This window comes from Anolis carolinensis, unplaced genomic scaffold, assembly GCF_035594765.1.
Source record: "Anolis carolinensis isolate JA03-04 unplaced genomic scaffold, rAnoCar3.1.pri scaffold_13, whole genome shotgun sequence".
In the NCBI taxonomy this organism is placed as follows: Eukaryota; Metazoa; Chordata; class Lepidosauria; order Squamata; family Dactyloidae; genus Anolis; species Anolis carolinensis.
In genome coordinates this window covers 16,086,314-16,101,838 of record NW_026943824.1, presented here as the reverse complement: position 1 = coordinate 16,101,838, position 15,525 = coordinate 16,086,314, and the positions used below count along the sequence as shown (strand labels likewise).

The 15,525-nt window shown below is 36.3% G+C and overlaps 1 protein-coding gene across 3 annotated transcripts in view; it reads right to left on the bottom strand.

The window, feature by feature from the left end:
* Positions 1-15,525, bottom strand: part of vrk3 (VRK serine/threonine kinase 3) — a 37,216-nt gene that overhangs the window by 5,253 nt on the left and 16,438 nt on the right. For all 3 annotated transcript variants that reach the window (XR_010001130.1, XM_062964226.1, XM_062964227.1), the window contains exons 6-11: positions 14,546-14,612; positions 11,882-11,966; positions 9,514-9,616; positions 7,154-7,246; positions 4,662-4,794; positions 2,712-2,832 (exon numbers count right to left, since the gene is read on the bottom strand). Coding sequence is in view for 2 of the 3 variants with exons in the window: in XM_062964226.1 (XP_062820296.1) it covers positions 2,712-2,832; positions 4,662-4,794; positions 7,154-7,246; positions 9,514-9,616; positions 11,882-11,966; positions 14,546-14,612 (602 nt within the window). In the remaining variant the exon portion in view is untranslated. The remainder of the gene's footprint in view (positions 1-2,711; positions 2,833-4,661; positions 4,795-7,153; positions 7,247-9,513; positions 9,617-11,881; positions 11,967-14,545; positions 14,613-15,525) is intronic.

The window sequence follows — 15,525 nt, the reverse complement described above, 5'->3', positions numbered from 1 at the left end:
TTGTCATATCCAAAATTCCTGACCAACAATGTTGTATTATTTTCCCTTATTACTCTCTAAAATATATTTGATGAAATCTGACCAGTATGAATCAAATTCTCATAGTTTAATTTCCCTCCTGAACACCCTAATTTCTATTGATAGTTTATCATTTAAGGCTACGTTCCATACCTCCTCATACCATGCTTCCAGTGTAAGATTAGTTATTATTATTAATAATAATAATTTTATTTTTATATCCCGCCGCTATCTCCCTGCAGTTTGAAAAAATATCAGGTCTAATAATTAATTGAAAAACAGAAGTAATGACTATAAACCTAGAAAGGACAAAGAGAAAATAATGGACCAATTTAATTAGAAGCAATATTAAATACTGTATATACTCGAGTATAAGCCTAGTTTTTCAGCCCTCTTTTTAAGACTGAAAAAGCCCCCTTCGGCTTATACTCGGGTGAGGGTCCTGGTTGGCTTATATTTGGGTCAGCTTATACTCGAGAATATATGGTACATTTATTATTTTTCTCTATTATTATTAGTATTGTTACATGTATTATTTTTCTCTATTATTGTTGCTACTATTACATTTATTTGACTCTATTTCTATTATTATTATTAAGACATTTATTATTTCACTCTGATCTTATTATTATTATTGCATTTATTATTTTACTCTATTTATTATTACTTGTATTATTTTCCTGTATTTATGATTATTATTATTACATGTATTATTTGACTCTATTATTATTAAAAGGATACATAATATATATTCGAGTATAAGCCTAGTATTTCAGCCCTCTTTTTAAGACTGAAAAAGCACCCCTCAGCTTATACACATGTGAGGGTCCTGGTTGGCTTATATTTGGGTCAGCTTATACTTGAGAATACATGGTACATTTATTATTTTTCTCTATTATTATTGGTATTATTTATTATTTTTCTCTATTATTGTTGCTACTAAAGTAGAGTCCCACTTATCCAACATAAACGGGTCGGCAGAACGACGGATAAGCGAATATGTTGGATAATAAGGAGGGATTAAGGAAAAGCCTATTACACATCAAATTAGGTTATGATTTTACAAATTAAGCACCAAAACATCATGTTATACAACAAATTTGACAGAAAAAGTAGTTCAATATGCAGTAATGTTATGTAGTAATTACTGTATTTATGAATTTAGCACCAAAATATCTCAATATATTGAAAACATTGATTACAAAAATGGCTTGGATAATCCAGAGGCTTGGATAAGCGAGGCTTGGATAAGTGAGACTCTACTGTATTACATTTATTATTTTTCTCTATTATTGTTGCTACAATTACATTTATTTTACTCTATTTTTATTTTATTATTAATACATTTATTATTTCACTCTGATCTTATTATTATTATTGCATTTATCATTTTACTCTATTTATTATTACTTGTATTATTTTCCTGTATTTATTATTATTATTATTACATGTATTATTTTACTCTATTTATTATTAAAAGGATACATAAGCACATTTACATTGAAGAAGATGAGAATCATGATTTGATCAGAGTTGGACAGCCTTATCTTAAATTTGAGCTTTATGTCAATATTCAAGAACCTTTAACCTACTGATGCCTCAATTAATGTACAGTAGAGTCTCACTTATCCAACATTCTGGATTATCCAGCGCATTTTTGTAGTCAATGTTTTCAATACATCGTGATATTTTGTTGCTAAATTCGTAAATACAGTAATTACAACATAACATCACTGTGTATTGAACTACTTTTTCTGTCAAATTTGTTGTATAACATGATGTTTTGGTGCTTAATTTGTAAAATCATAACCTAATTTGATGTTCAATAGGCTTTTCCTTAATCCCTCCTTATTATCCAAGATATTTGCTTATCCAAGCTTCTGCCGGCCCATTTAGCTTGGATAAGTGAGACTCTACTGTACTTGTATTATTTTACTGTATTTATTATTATTATTACTATTACATGTATTATTTTACTCTATTATTATTAAAAGGATACATAAACACATTGACATTGAAGAAGATGAGAATAATGATTTGATCAGAGTTGGACAGTCTTATCTTAAATTTGAGCTTTATGTGAGTATTCAAAAACATTTAACCTACTGATGCCTCAATTAATGTAATTTTATCGGTATCTGTTTTTATTTCTGAAATTTACCACCCTCGGCTTATACCGGAGTCAATGTTTTCCCAGTTTTTTTGTGGTGAAATTAGGTGCCTCGGCTTATATTCGGGTCGGCTTATACTTGAGTATATATGGTATCTTCAAAAAGACAGTGCCACAATGCTGCCACGCAGTTCTTTACATAATAGCAGTGGTTTTCCTGACCTTTCCTTGCTTCCCCAAATGTTTTTTCTCTACTCCCAGAGTATAGAGAGTGCTCAAGATATAAAACAAGGGTTTTTGTCGTCACAGTATACACATAATAATAATAATAATAATAATAATAATAATAATAATAATAATAATAATAATAACAACAACAACTTTATTTTTATACCCCGCCCCATCTCCCCGAAGGGACTCGGGGTGGCTTACATGGGGCCTGGCCCGATAAAACAAACAAATATCAAAACACAGCAATAAAACAGTTATCCAATAAAAACATCAATTACAGTAAAAACAATCGTTAAAATCAACATAAAACATACAATATTAACACTGGAGACTAATTCATAGTTCCACACACCTTTCCTTCTTTTCCATGACTGCGCATGGATTCTTCAGGTCCACAGACCACGGGAGAGAGCCACAGAGCCACTTGACTAAACAGTAACCCAAGGACTCGAGATCACTCCGACGGGATGGTGCTATTAGGACAGGAAAGAAAACACATTCAACATTAGGAACAGTATACTATATAGAGTGATAAACAGCAGGCATTGGCAAACTTTGGCCTTCCATGTGTTTTGGGCTTCAACGTCCACAATTCCTGGAAATTCCTGGAAAAGGAAAGGGCCGAGGCCAGGAATTGTGGGAGCTGAAGTCCAAAACACCTAGCGGGTCGAACTTTATCCATATCTGATATACAGCCTTAGGAGTCACATAAAGTAGAATCATTCAGTGCTGCTTAAAATGTGCTTTGGTTTCTTGCTCGTCATTCCAGGCTTCTGCTTGCTCGAAAATGTCCAGAGCCATTAATAAGGTTTTGTAGGCTCAGGGGCCCCTGGTGGCGCAGCGTGTTGAAGCGCTGAGCTGCTGAACGAAAGGTTGCAGCTTCGAATCCGGGGAATGGAATGAGCGCCCGCTGTTAGCCCCAGCTTCTGCCAACCTAGCAGTTCAAACACATGCCAATGTGAGTAGATCAATAGGTACCGCTCCGGCGGGAAGGTAACAGCGCTCCATGAAGTCATGCCAATGGTCACATGACCTTGGAGGTGTCCATGGACAACGTCGGCTCTTCAGCTTAGAAATGGAGATGAGCACCAACCCCCAGAGTGTGAGTAGATCAATAGGTACTGCTCCGGCGGGAAGGTAACAGTGCTCTATGCAGTCATGCCGGCCACATGACCTTGGAGGTGTCTATGGACAAAGCCGGGTCTTCGGCTTAGAAATGGAGATGAGCACCAACCCCCAGAGTTGGACATGACTGGACTTCATGTCAGGGAAAAACCTTTACCTTTTACGTTAAGATTTGTCTTACTAGGGTTGTATTCACAATTCCATTGAATACTCACTGATAAACCTCACTGATCAGTCTGTTGTCTTAGTTTGTAAAGATAGGCATAAAAGTTGCAATTACTACTCAGGATTAATTTAATTCTTAGTGTTTCTGTATCACAAAAAAATGAGATATTATACTTGTCATTCCAGTAGAAGAGTAAGAGGCTCCTTTAGACACCTCCAAGGTCATGTGGCCGGCATGTCTGCACGGAGCGCCGTTTTATATACAGTAGAGTCTCATCCAAGCTAAACGGGCTGGCAGAACCTTGGATAAGCGAATATCTTGGATAATAAGGAGGGATTAAGGAAAAGCCTATTAAACATCAAATGAGGCTATGATTTTACAAATTCAGCACCAAATCATCATGTTATACAACAAATTTGACAGAAAAAGTAGTTCAATACGCAGTAATGTTATGCTGTAATTATTGTATTTACGAATTTAGCACCAAAATATCACGATATTTTGAAATCATTGACTAAAAAAATGTGTTGGATAATCCAGAACGTTGGATAGGCGAGTCTTGGATAAGTGAGACTCTACTGTAGATACAATATATCATAGTTATGGTTTAAATGCTGGAGAGAAGAATGGCATGGAGCGCTGTTACCTTCCCACTGGAGCGGTACCTATTGATCTACTCACATTTGCATGTTTTCGAACTGCTAGGTTGGCAGAAGCTGGGGCTAACAGCAGGCGCTCACTCTGTTTCCCGGATTTGAACCTGCGACCTTTTGGTCTGCAAGTTCAGCAGCTCAGCACTTTAACACACTGCGCCACCAGAGGCTCCCAAGACAAATCTTAGCTGTTACAAACAAAACAAAACTAAAATATGATGAAGAAATTAATCCTTTGCACAAAACTTGGGCCGTCCAGGTGTTCAATTGTGGGCGTTGCAGTCCCAAACACCTGGAGGGAGGGCAGAAGTGGTCCCATGGCAGATGGAACATCTATTCCCAAGGGAGAGAAACTCACCGGCTCCTTTGTGGCTGTCGAGGCTGATGAACTCCAGGGTGCCCTGGTGGGGGGTCTTGCTGCCCTCTCGCTCGGGCACATGCTTCCCGGCAGGGCTGTAGCGGAAGGCAAAGCAGTAATCTGCCAGGGTGACCTAGCAGAAGGGGAGAGAGGGCTGAACAAGGTGCAAGGGCATCCCAGCAGGAGAAAGAGAGATGAAAAGCTAGAAACCCAGCCTGGTTTGCAAGACCCTCTTTGATCCAGTTGCTCAGGATTTTTAGTCACTGCCACGTGCTGCAAAGCCCCTCTCTCAATCTTTGCAACAGCCAGGAAAAAAAACTAACATCAAGAATGGGTTTAGTGGCATCCGTTACAATGTGCTACACAATAAGAATGTAAATACTAGAGCTGTGCACAGCATCGGAGATCCATTTCGTAATTCGGAGATTTGTATGATTCGGTAATTCAAATCTCCAAATGACTAATGGAAATGGGACCCTTCCAGAGCATTACGAAACAAAATGGAAGCCTCCAAAACATTTCAGAGAGATTATTAAAGATTTGTGTAATGAAGTACGAATTTGGTTTACAGATGTTATGTTTAATTGTGTGTTTATGTTTTAAAAGGGTAAGTATTACAGTTATTGCATCTCAGCACTCAGAGGCTGGTTGCCATGGAAAAGTAGGCGGAGCCAACTACCGTTTAGTTGAAGAAGTGCAGAGTTTAAAAAAGAAAGCCAGTCTGTGCTCTGATGAGGCACAGGGAAGATTGATTCTAGGTTGATGGGATCAAGGAGACTCAATTGTTCATTTTGAGTGAGTTTTAAATAAGTTTGGTGACTTATTTAATGTAGTCTGTGTCCTGGTAAGGCACAGAGAATCTGTGACAGTATATCACAGGGGTGACTGTGGTTTGAAGTCACTGGATAGTTCAAGTTTCAGACTTTGGGAACCAATCCCAGCTGGACTCACAGAGATCCACTGAAGTAACAGTTAGAAAGGAGCAGAGGAATAGGTTTTAACTACTTTAAGTAAAAGAAGTGATACTTTAGAGAGTTTGATTCATCTCATTCTAGTATTGTAACTGTTAATAAGAATACCTCTAAGTGAGAAACAACATTGTAACCACTAGGCTCTGTGCCTGAATAAACTTGTTATTGTTCTTCCAACATCTAAGCCTCTGTCGCATATATTCTAAACCAAGTTACGCTACCATCTAAAGTGAATAAGAAGAAAGGAAAAACATAGGAAATGGTCTCCTCCCTGAATCTTTGGTGGTTGCATCTTTCTAAATTGGTGGCAGTCGTTATTAGTTCTTTACAAATTTGGGGCAGCGGGTGGGATAAAAAGATTCCTCCTGACTGAAAGAACTTTAGTAGTTATAAAGTCCTTACAATTTGTTTTGGAGAGTTTCAAGCTGTATTTTGTTTGAAGTGGAAGGGGGCTGATGTGATTGACAACGGTAGCTGAATGCTGTTTTTTTCCCCTTGTCAGCCAATTACACGGCTTTCTGCAAAGCTGGTCTCCTCCCTCTCAGTATAGTGGCACCTCTTGTGGTTTTTAAAAAATAATTTTTAATTCATTAAAAAAAATTCTTAAAAATTAGTAGACAAATGAATCTTTCTAAAACTTTGCAGGATTAATGCCCTGCTTATGTTGTCTTGTTGTGCAGATATTCAAGTGAATATTTTTTATTGTTATTGTTGTGCAACATTGTTGTCATCATATTGTTGTGCAGACATTCAAGTGAATAGCCTTATACAGTTGGGATCCAACCTATCCTAAAGACTGTATCTCTTTCTATGAATTGGTGCGGGCCCTAAGATCTGGCGGGATACAATTAAAGATTATTATTATTATCAGTTGTAGTTTTAATTATTTGTAAAAACTTTTTTTAAAATGCTAGAAATCAGTGGATGACCAAAACGTTCTGAAACTTGGCAGGCTTAAAATGGTAAATGTTGCTTACAAGTGTGCCAAGTCTCATCCTGACAGCTGTAAAAATGACAGAGATATTAGCCCGGGGAACATTTTCCCCATTGCCATTAATGGAACAAATCTTAACGAAACAATAACGAAGCTTCGGAGATTTGGATTACTAACCCCTCTGAATCTTTACAAAACAAAGCAGAAGCATACGAATCTCTGAAACAAAATACTAAGAGGATTTCAGCCGCTTTGCACACTTCTAGCAAAGACAATTTTTTGTATCTTTCTAGCTTTCATTCCCCAAGAAGATTGTGTGCAAGTGAGTGTGTGTGTATTTCCTCTGAGCTTGGAGCAGTGTCTTTTTTACTATGGTTCAGAAAACCCACGTCTTTAAAGCAACAACAATCAATGTTTGCTGGCAGGAGGAGAAAAAAACCCTCACATTTATCGAGGTAGAATTGTCTTTAATGGAACTTCTTAACATCTACACTTGGGAAAGCTTCCTAGAACAACTGAAAAAGTTCTCCGAGTCTATAGAAACTTTCTTCAGCCAGACAGAATATATTCCCTGCCTTATTCCTTACCACACTAGGATCGGTTGGATTCACATAGATGTTCTCAGCAGCAATGTCCCCATGGGTGTATTCATTCTCATGGAGGAATTCAAGGACATCCAACTAAAGACAAAGTTTACGGCAGAGAAGGAATGTCATTCAGAGCAGAGATCCAAACACTGTAAGCATCAAGGACCGCCTCAGACTGCCTCTGGATTATCTGAGTCTATACTACCATATAATCCAGTCCAAAGCAGATCATCTGGATTTTGCATGGCAGTGTGGATCCAGCCTCATATAATGCAGATTGAATGGCATTGAATTGGATTATTTGAGTCTACTTTGCCATATAATCCAGTTCCAAGCAGTCAATTTGCACTCTGAAACTGCATAATAATAATAATAATAATAATAATAATAATAATAATAATGATGATGATGATGATGATGATGATGATGATGATGATGATGATGATAGGAACTTATGCCTCAAGTACCACCTGCCAGCAGCAAAGAACTGGTGGGATCACAAACCTGCAAAAGTATTGGAAAATGAGCACGCAAAGATACTGTGGGACTTCCGAATCCAGACTGACAAAATTCTGGAACACAACACACCAGACATCACAGTTGTGGAAAAGAAAAAGGTTTGGATCATTGATGTCACCGCATTGACATCAATGTCGCATTGATGAAAAACAACAGGAAAAACTCCGCCGCTATCAGGACCTCAAGACTGAACTGCAAAGACTCTGGCAGAAACCAGTGCAGGTGGTCCCGGTGGTGATGGGCACACTGGGTGCCGTGCCAAAAGATCTCAGCCGGCATTTGGAAACAATAGACATTGACAAAATCACGATCTGCCAACTGCAAAAGGCCACCCAACTGGGATCTGCGCGCATCCGAAAATATATCACACAGTCCTAGACACTTGGGAAGTGTTCGACTTGTGATTTTGTGATACGAAATCCAGCATATCTATCTTGTTTGCTGTGTCATACAATAAAATAATAATAATAATAATAATAATAATAATAATAAAATCCTAGACACTTGGGAAGTGTTCGACTTGTGATTTTGTGACACGAAATCCAGCATATCTATCTTGTTTGCTGTGTCATACAATAAAATAATAATAATAATAATAATAATAATAATAATAATAATAGTAATAGTCCTAGACACTTGGGAAGTGTTCGACTTGTGATTTTGTGATACGAAATCCAGCATATCTATCTTGTTTGCTGTGTCATACAATAAAATAATAATAATAATAATAATAATAATAATAATAATAATAATAATAATAATAATAATAATCCTAGACACTTGGGAAGTGTTCGACTTGTGATTTTGTGACATGAAATCCAGCATATCTATCTTGTTTGCTGTGTCATACAATAAAATAATAATAATAATAATAATAAAATCCTAGACACTTGGGAAGTGTTTGACTTGTGATTTTGTGATACGAAATCCAGCATATCTATCTTGTTTGCTGTGTCATACAATAAAATAATAATAATAATAGTAATAGTCCTAGACACTTGGGAAGTGTTCGACTTGTGGTTTTGTGATACGAAATCCAGCATATCTATCTTGTTTGCTGTGTCATACAATAAAATAATAATAATAATAATAGTAATAGTCCTAGACACTTGGGAAGTGTTCGACTTGTGGTTTTGTGATACGAAATCCAGCATATCTATCTTGTTTGCTGTGTCATACAATAAAATAATAATAATAATAATAATAAAATCCTAGACACTTGGGAAGTGTTCGACTTGTGATTTTGTGATACGAAATCCAGCATATCTATCTTGTTTGCTGTGTCATACAATAAAATAATAATAATAATAGTAATAGTCCTAGACACTTGGGAAGTGTTCGACTTGTGGTTTTGTGATACGAAATCCAGCATATCTATCTTGTTTGCTGTGTCATACAATAAAATAATAATAATAATAATAGTAATAGTCCTAGACACTTGGGAAGTGTTCGACTTGTGGTTTTGTGATACGAAATCCAGCATATCTATCTTGTTTGCTGTGTCATAATAAAATAATAATAATAATAATAATAATAATAATAATAATAATAATAATAATAATAATAATAATAGATGGGGCCAGAGACTGGTTTGATTGAATGGCAAAGTTAACACAATCACGAACAACATGAACGCAACCACTATTTCCCATCTGGAAAATGGTGCTCAAGGCACAGTTGCTATCAAGGCAGGAAGTGATGGGGCCTCTATTTAAGTCACTTTGTCACAATAGCATAGCCACCCCCACAATCCCCTTTGTCAATGGCAAACCCTACCGTTGTATGGCTTAACTAATAATTTTGAAAAACCCACTTCTCTTTTGTTTGGCATTTTTTCATACCAGCCTGACAGCAAGTTGCAGGGCCGCTTTCTCTGTCATCTTATTTGCACAATCTTCCAGGATTGACTGAAGCGAGCGACCCAAATGAGGGAACACCAGGAACCTGCCAATCAAAGGAAATAATGATGTGCATGAACTGTATCATCTGTTGGCGATCTCCAGCCATTATTAAAGCCTTTTATCTCTCTGTCAGTTAATTTAATTCCTCTTCAGTTCCATGGAGAGCTGGAAGTGAAAACTATCAGCAATCAGTATGAAATGGGAGGAAGGCAGTCTATCTCGGCTGTATTTGCTGCAACACAATGGCTATGGCTTCCCAAAATTACACTGCCTCCTTCCTCAAGCCGGTATGTCTCAAAAGTAGTATTATCAGAAGAAAGATGCAAAGTAGAAAATGTAGCAAAGAAAGATTGCAGACAAAAAAAGAGAGTCCTGGGTAGCATGACATGGCCCCAAGCAGTGTTAAACTGTGTTAATGCTACCGTGTAGATCAGGCTCGGGCCAACTTGGACCCTCCAAGTGTTTTATTTATTTATTTACTACATTTATATCCCGCTCTTCTCACCCCGAAGGTGACTCAGAGTGGCTTACAAAGCAAATATACATACAATATATTATTAGCATAGCACAATATAAGCATTAAATTACTATATTGTACTATATCATTATATAGTAATATTATTAGCAAAATTACATCTATATATATAAAAGAGTGATGGCATCACGGCAATTCACAAAACAACAAAAGTACAGGCCCCCCAACCTCAAAATTTGACAACACAACCCATCATCCACGCCTCTAGGTTGATACAACAAAAAGAAAAGAAAAATAAAGTCCTAATTAGAGAGAGAGGAATAATTGCTTTTATCCAATTGCTGCCAGTTAGAAGGCTAAGCTCCTCCAACTTGGTCTCCTAGCAACCCAATGAAAAATAATTAAAAACACTAAAAAATAATTTAAAACACTAAAAATTAACACAATAAAATACTATAATAACAGAAAATAACTAAAAATGATACAAGAAAATAATAAAATACAATAAATAAAAAGATAACTTACAATAAAATTAATTTAAAAAATACAAATAACGTCAAATAAAAATTACACAACATTTTTTAACCAATACCACCACCACTTTGCCACAGCAACACGTGGCCGGGCACAGCTAGTTTAATATATAATATGTAATTAATACTTTAAGGAAAAGCCTATTAAACATCAAATTAGGTTATGATTTTACAAATTAAGCACCCAAACATCATGTTATACAACAAATTTGACAGAAAAAGTAGCTCAATACGCAGTAATGCTATGTAGTAATTACTGTATTTACGAATTTAGCACCAAAATATCACGATGTATTGAAAACATTGGCTACAAAAATGTGTTGGATAATCCAGAACGTTGGATAAGCAAATGTTGGATAAGTGAGACTCTAGTGTACTATAAAAATTATAGAAACGCATATTAAAATGTAATTACATAAAGAATACAGATAAAAGCATTTCTATAAAATACACATATTTGTGTATTGTCTATTGGACCTTTTAATGCCTTGGATGATTGTTTAATATTTTAATTATGTCTATTTTAAATCATGACTTGTTAATTTGTTTTTAAATGCATTCTTTGATGTCTTAACTATTGATTTTATGATATATGATTTTACTAGCTGTGCCCGGCCATGCGTTGCTGTGGCGTTGTCTGGTGGTGTCTGTATTTTATAGGCAGTGTGGAAGAGGCCTAAGTGAGGCCTAACTTTGCCTGTCCCCTGGCTGAGTGGGTTGCTAGGAGACCAAGTGGACAGAGCTTAGCCTTCTAACTGGCAGCAATTGGATAAAAACAATTATTCCTCTCCCTCTAATTAGGACTTTATTTTTCTTTTCTTTTTGTTGTATCAACCTAGAGGCGTGGATGAGGGGTTGTGCTGTCAATTTTTGAGGTTGTGGGGTGTTTAGTTTTGCTGTTTTGTCGGTCGCCAGGATTCCATCACTCTTTTATATATACAGATGATATGTGAGCCGCTCCGAGTCCCCGTTGGGGAGATGGAGGCGGTATACAAAAATAAAATTATTATTATTATTATTATTATTATTATTATTATTAATAATAATAATAATCACACAGGATAGAGACTGAATATCTCACCTTCACTATGGCAAGATAGATTGGCATGAACTACCTTCTGAACTCATAGAAAAAGGGAGAAAAGGAAGTCACGGCAAGGAAGAATGGATTGAACCATTATATGAAAGATACCTAAAGGGCTGTGTTGGTGGTGGAAATGCAAAATATTGGACACAGAAAGATAGGGGCAATAAAGAGGACAGATGGTACACAATAATGCTTTTGCCAATGCTGCCTCACCTGTAGCAATCATTATGGATGCCAAAACCAACGCACTCCGGGATCCCCAGCAATGGCACTGAATGCTGTCTCTTCCATCTCTCTACTGAAAAAGGAGATTACAAGTTTTAGGAGAAGTTTGAGAGAACAGCATGTGAGAATACATCCAGGCTGACCATGTATTACATTACTAAGAATTGTCAGAAATATTAAAAATTAACCACTGTATATACTTGAGTATAAGACTCAAAATCACAAGTCGAACACTTCCCAAGTGTCTAGGACTGTGTGATGTAATAATAATAATAATAATAATAATAATAATAATAATAATAATAATTTATTTTAACACAGCAAACAAGATAGATACGCTGGATTTCGTATCACAAAATCACAAGTCGAACACTTCCCAAGTGTCTAGGACTGTGTGATGTAATAATATTAATAATAATAATAATAATAATAATAATAATAATTTATTTTAACACAGCAAACAAGATAGATACGCTGGATTTCGTATCACAAAATCACAAGTCGAACACTTCCCAAGTGTCTAGGACTGTGTGATGTAATAATATTAATAATAATAATAATAATAATTTATTTTAACACAGCAAACAAGATAGATATGCTGGATTTCGTATCACAAAATCACAAGTCGAACACTTCCCAAGTGTCTAGGACTGTGTGATGCCTTTTCGGATAATGCGCACAGATCCCAGTAGGGTGACCTTTTGCAGTTGATAGATCATAATTTTATTTATTTATTTATTTATTTATTTATTTATTTATTACGATATTTATATCCCACCCTTCTCACCCAACAGGGGACTTAGGGCGGCTTACAATAAAACGCATATATAAAAATTATACAGTGCCATATAAATCAGTTAAAAAATTATTAACTTACATCAGTATTCATAAAACACATTATAAAATACAGGTAGGCGTGTTCAGTTAAAAAAAACTTGTCAATGTTAATTGTCAATGTTTAATTAACAATGTTAACTTGTTAATTTTGTCAATGTCTATTGTTTCCAAATGCCGGCTGCAAGGATCAGGCCTTCAGTCTCCTTCTTCAGGGTCCCATTCGTGAGCCAGAGCCAGGTCTTCTCCTTATCAGCTTTTCCTTCAATTTTGTCAAGGAACTTTCCATGCAATGTTTTGTTGTGCCAGCTGTCAGCTCTAGTTTGTAGTGCGGTTTTCTTGTGTGGCCCAAATGATTCACTGGAACTTATGCCTCAAGTCCCACCTCCCAGCAGTAAAGAACTGGTGGGATCACAAACCAGCAAAGATAATGGGAAATGAACACGCAAAGATACTGTGGGACTTCCGAATCCAGACTGACAAAGTTCTGGAACCCCACACACCAGACATCACAGTTGTGGAAAAGAAAAAGGTTTGGATCATTGATGTTGCCATCCCAGGTGTTTTTGTTCTTTTTATCACTTTTGGCTGGGTCACGTCGCTGTTAATATGATAAGTTACTCTGCTAAACATTTATGGGGAGGGTCTTTTGTTAATAAGCCCACTCACCTAACAAGAATAGTGCCATACACACACAGAGAGAAGGACATTTTGTGTTAAGAGTACAAAGTGGACAGATGAGGTTTGTGAAAAATACAAAATGTATATTCCAAAATATACAAAATGTATATTTTGGAATATACATTTTGTATTTGGAATATATATTTATACTAGCTGTGCCCGGCCACGCGTTGCTGTGGCGAAGTATGGTGGTATGGGAAATAAAGTATCTTATATTATCTGCTTAGAACTGGATTATATGAGGCCCCTTCTACACAACTGTATAAAATGCACACTGAAGTGGATTATATGGCAGTGTGGAGTCAAGATAATCCAGTTCAAAGCAGATAATATAAGATTATAAATGGGTTATATAGCTGTGTGGAAGGGCCTTGAGTCTACACTGCCCTATAATTCAGTTAAAATCAGATAATCTGTATTTTATAGGCAGTGGGGAAGAGGCCTAAGTGAGACCTAACTCTGCCTCTCCCCTAGGCTGAGTGGGTTGCTAGGAGACCAAGTGGGCGGAGCTTAGCCTTCTAACTGGCAGCAATTGGCTAAAAAGAATTATTCCTCTCCCTCTAATTAGGACTTTATTTTCCTTTTCTTTTTGTTGTATGAACGTCGAGGCATGGATGAGGGGTTGTGCTGCCAAGTTTAGTGTTTCTGGGATGTGTAGTTTTGTTGTTTTGTCCTAGGCCGAAATTTCATTACCCTTTTATATATATAGATGTATATTATAGGCAGGGCCGTAGCCAGAAAAAAATTCCGGGAGGGGTTTTGAAAATTTTGGGGGGGGGGGGGGCGGTTGAACCCCTAGCACATACCCTCCCCGCTACAAACATGTCAATATCTGCTTGAGATAGTGCCTGGTGGAGGGACTCTTAATGTTTTGCATCTCATAGACTTAGCATGAGGATTTGGTTAACCAGTTAAAATTCATGAGTAAACGAGATTTTTTTTATAACTTGAAAAATTTGTCAGTCTGGATTCGGAATCCCTAACCCCCCCCCCCCCCCCCTCGCTACAGGCCTGATTATAGGTATACATTTTGTATTTGGAATATATATTTTGGAATATACATTTTGTATACAAACAAGTCTCCTATAGATGCAGTTTTGTCTCTTAATGTTATGTTGGCTCCTTCCCCAGTCTTACCTGTGACTTTCTTTGCGGCTCGCTGAAGGAAGTTTTGTTCATTGAAGATCATCCCGTCTTTCCAGTCCTAAGATAGAAGACTGGAGTTGGCAATAATACAACTTGTTTTCTGCCACTTCACCACATTTTCTTTGATTACCACTAAACATTTTTATCCTTGAACACTGAGCAGTATTCTTAGGCAATGGCAAGACTTCCAATTTTGTTTTACAGATGGGAAATTACGTAGCGGAAACGAAATGTACTTCCATACAGAGGAAGGAAGACTAAAATGTCACTAGGTAGGTCTTCCTTTTATTTATTATTATTTATTTACTACATTTATATCCCGCTCTTCTCACCCCGAAGGGGACTCACAGCGGCTTACAAATCAAATGAACATACAATATATTAATAGCATAGCACAATATAAGCATTAAATTACTATATTGTACTATATCATTATATGGTAATATTATTAGTAATATTACATTTAATATATAATATATAATTAATATTATTATATGGTATCATTAGTATAATATTGTATTATAATATATAATACTCACTGATAAACCTCACTGATCAGTCTGTTGTCTTAGTTTGTAAAGATAGGCATAAAAGTTGCAAGTATTCCATTATATTATTATTATTATTATTATTATTATTATTATTATTATTATTATTATTATTATTATTTTGAACGATAGGCAACAATTTGTGTGTTTACTATTTTTCAAACCCCCCATGAAGGGCATTGGATAAACAATCTGTCCTTTTTTCACTTTTTAAAGAAGATAAATATTTGGTATACGTCGGGACAAAGCACCCAAATGAGCAAAGTCTGAAATGACATGCAGTCCCCATCTACACTGCCATTATAATACAGATTATAAGTAAGTAAAACTTTTATTTCTATCCTGCCCTATCTCCTTCTTCAGGACTAAGGGCAGCTCCCAACATAAAAGGCAAACATTCAATGCTGTAAAATACAACAATTT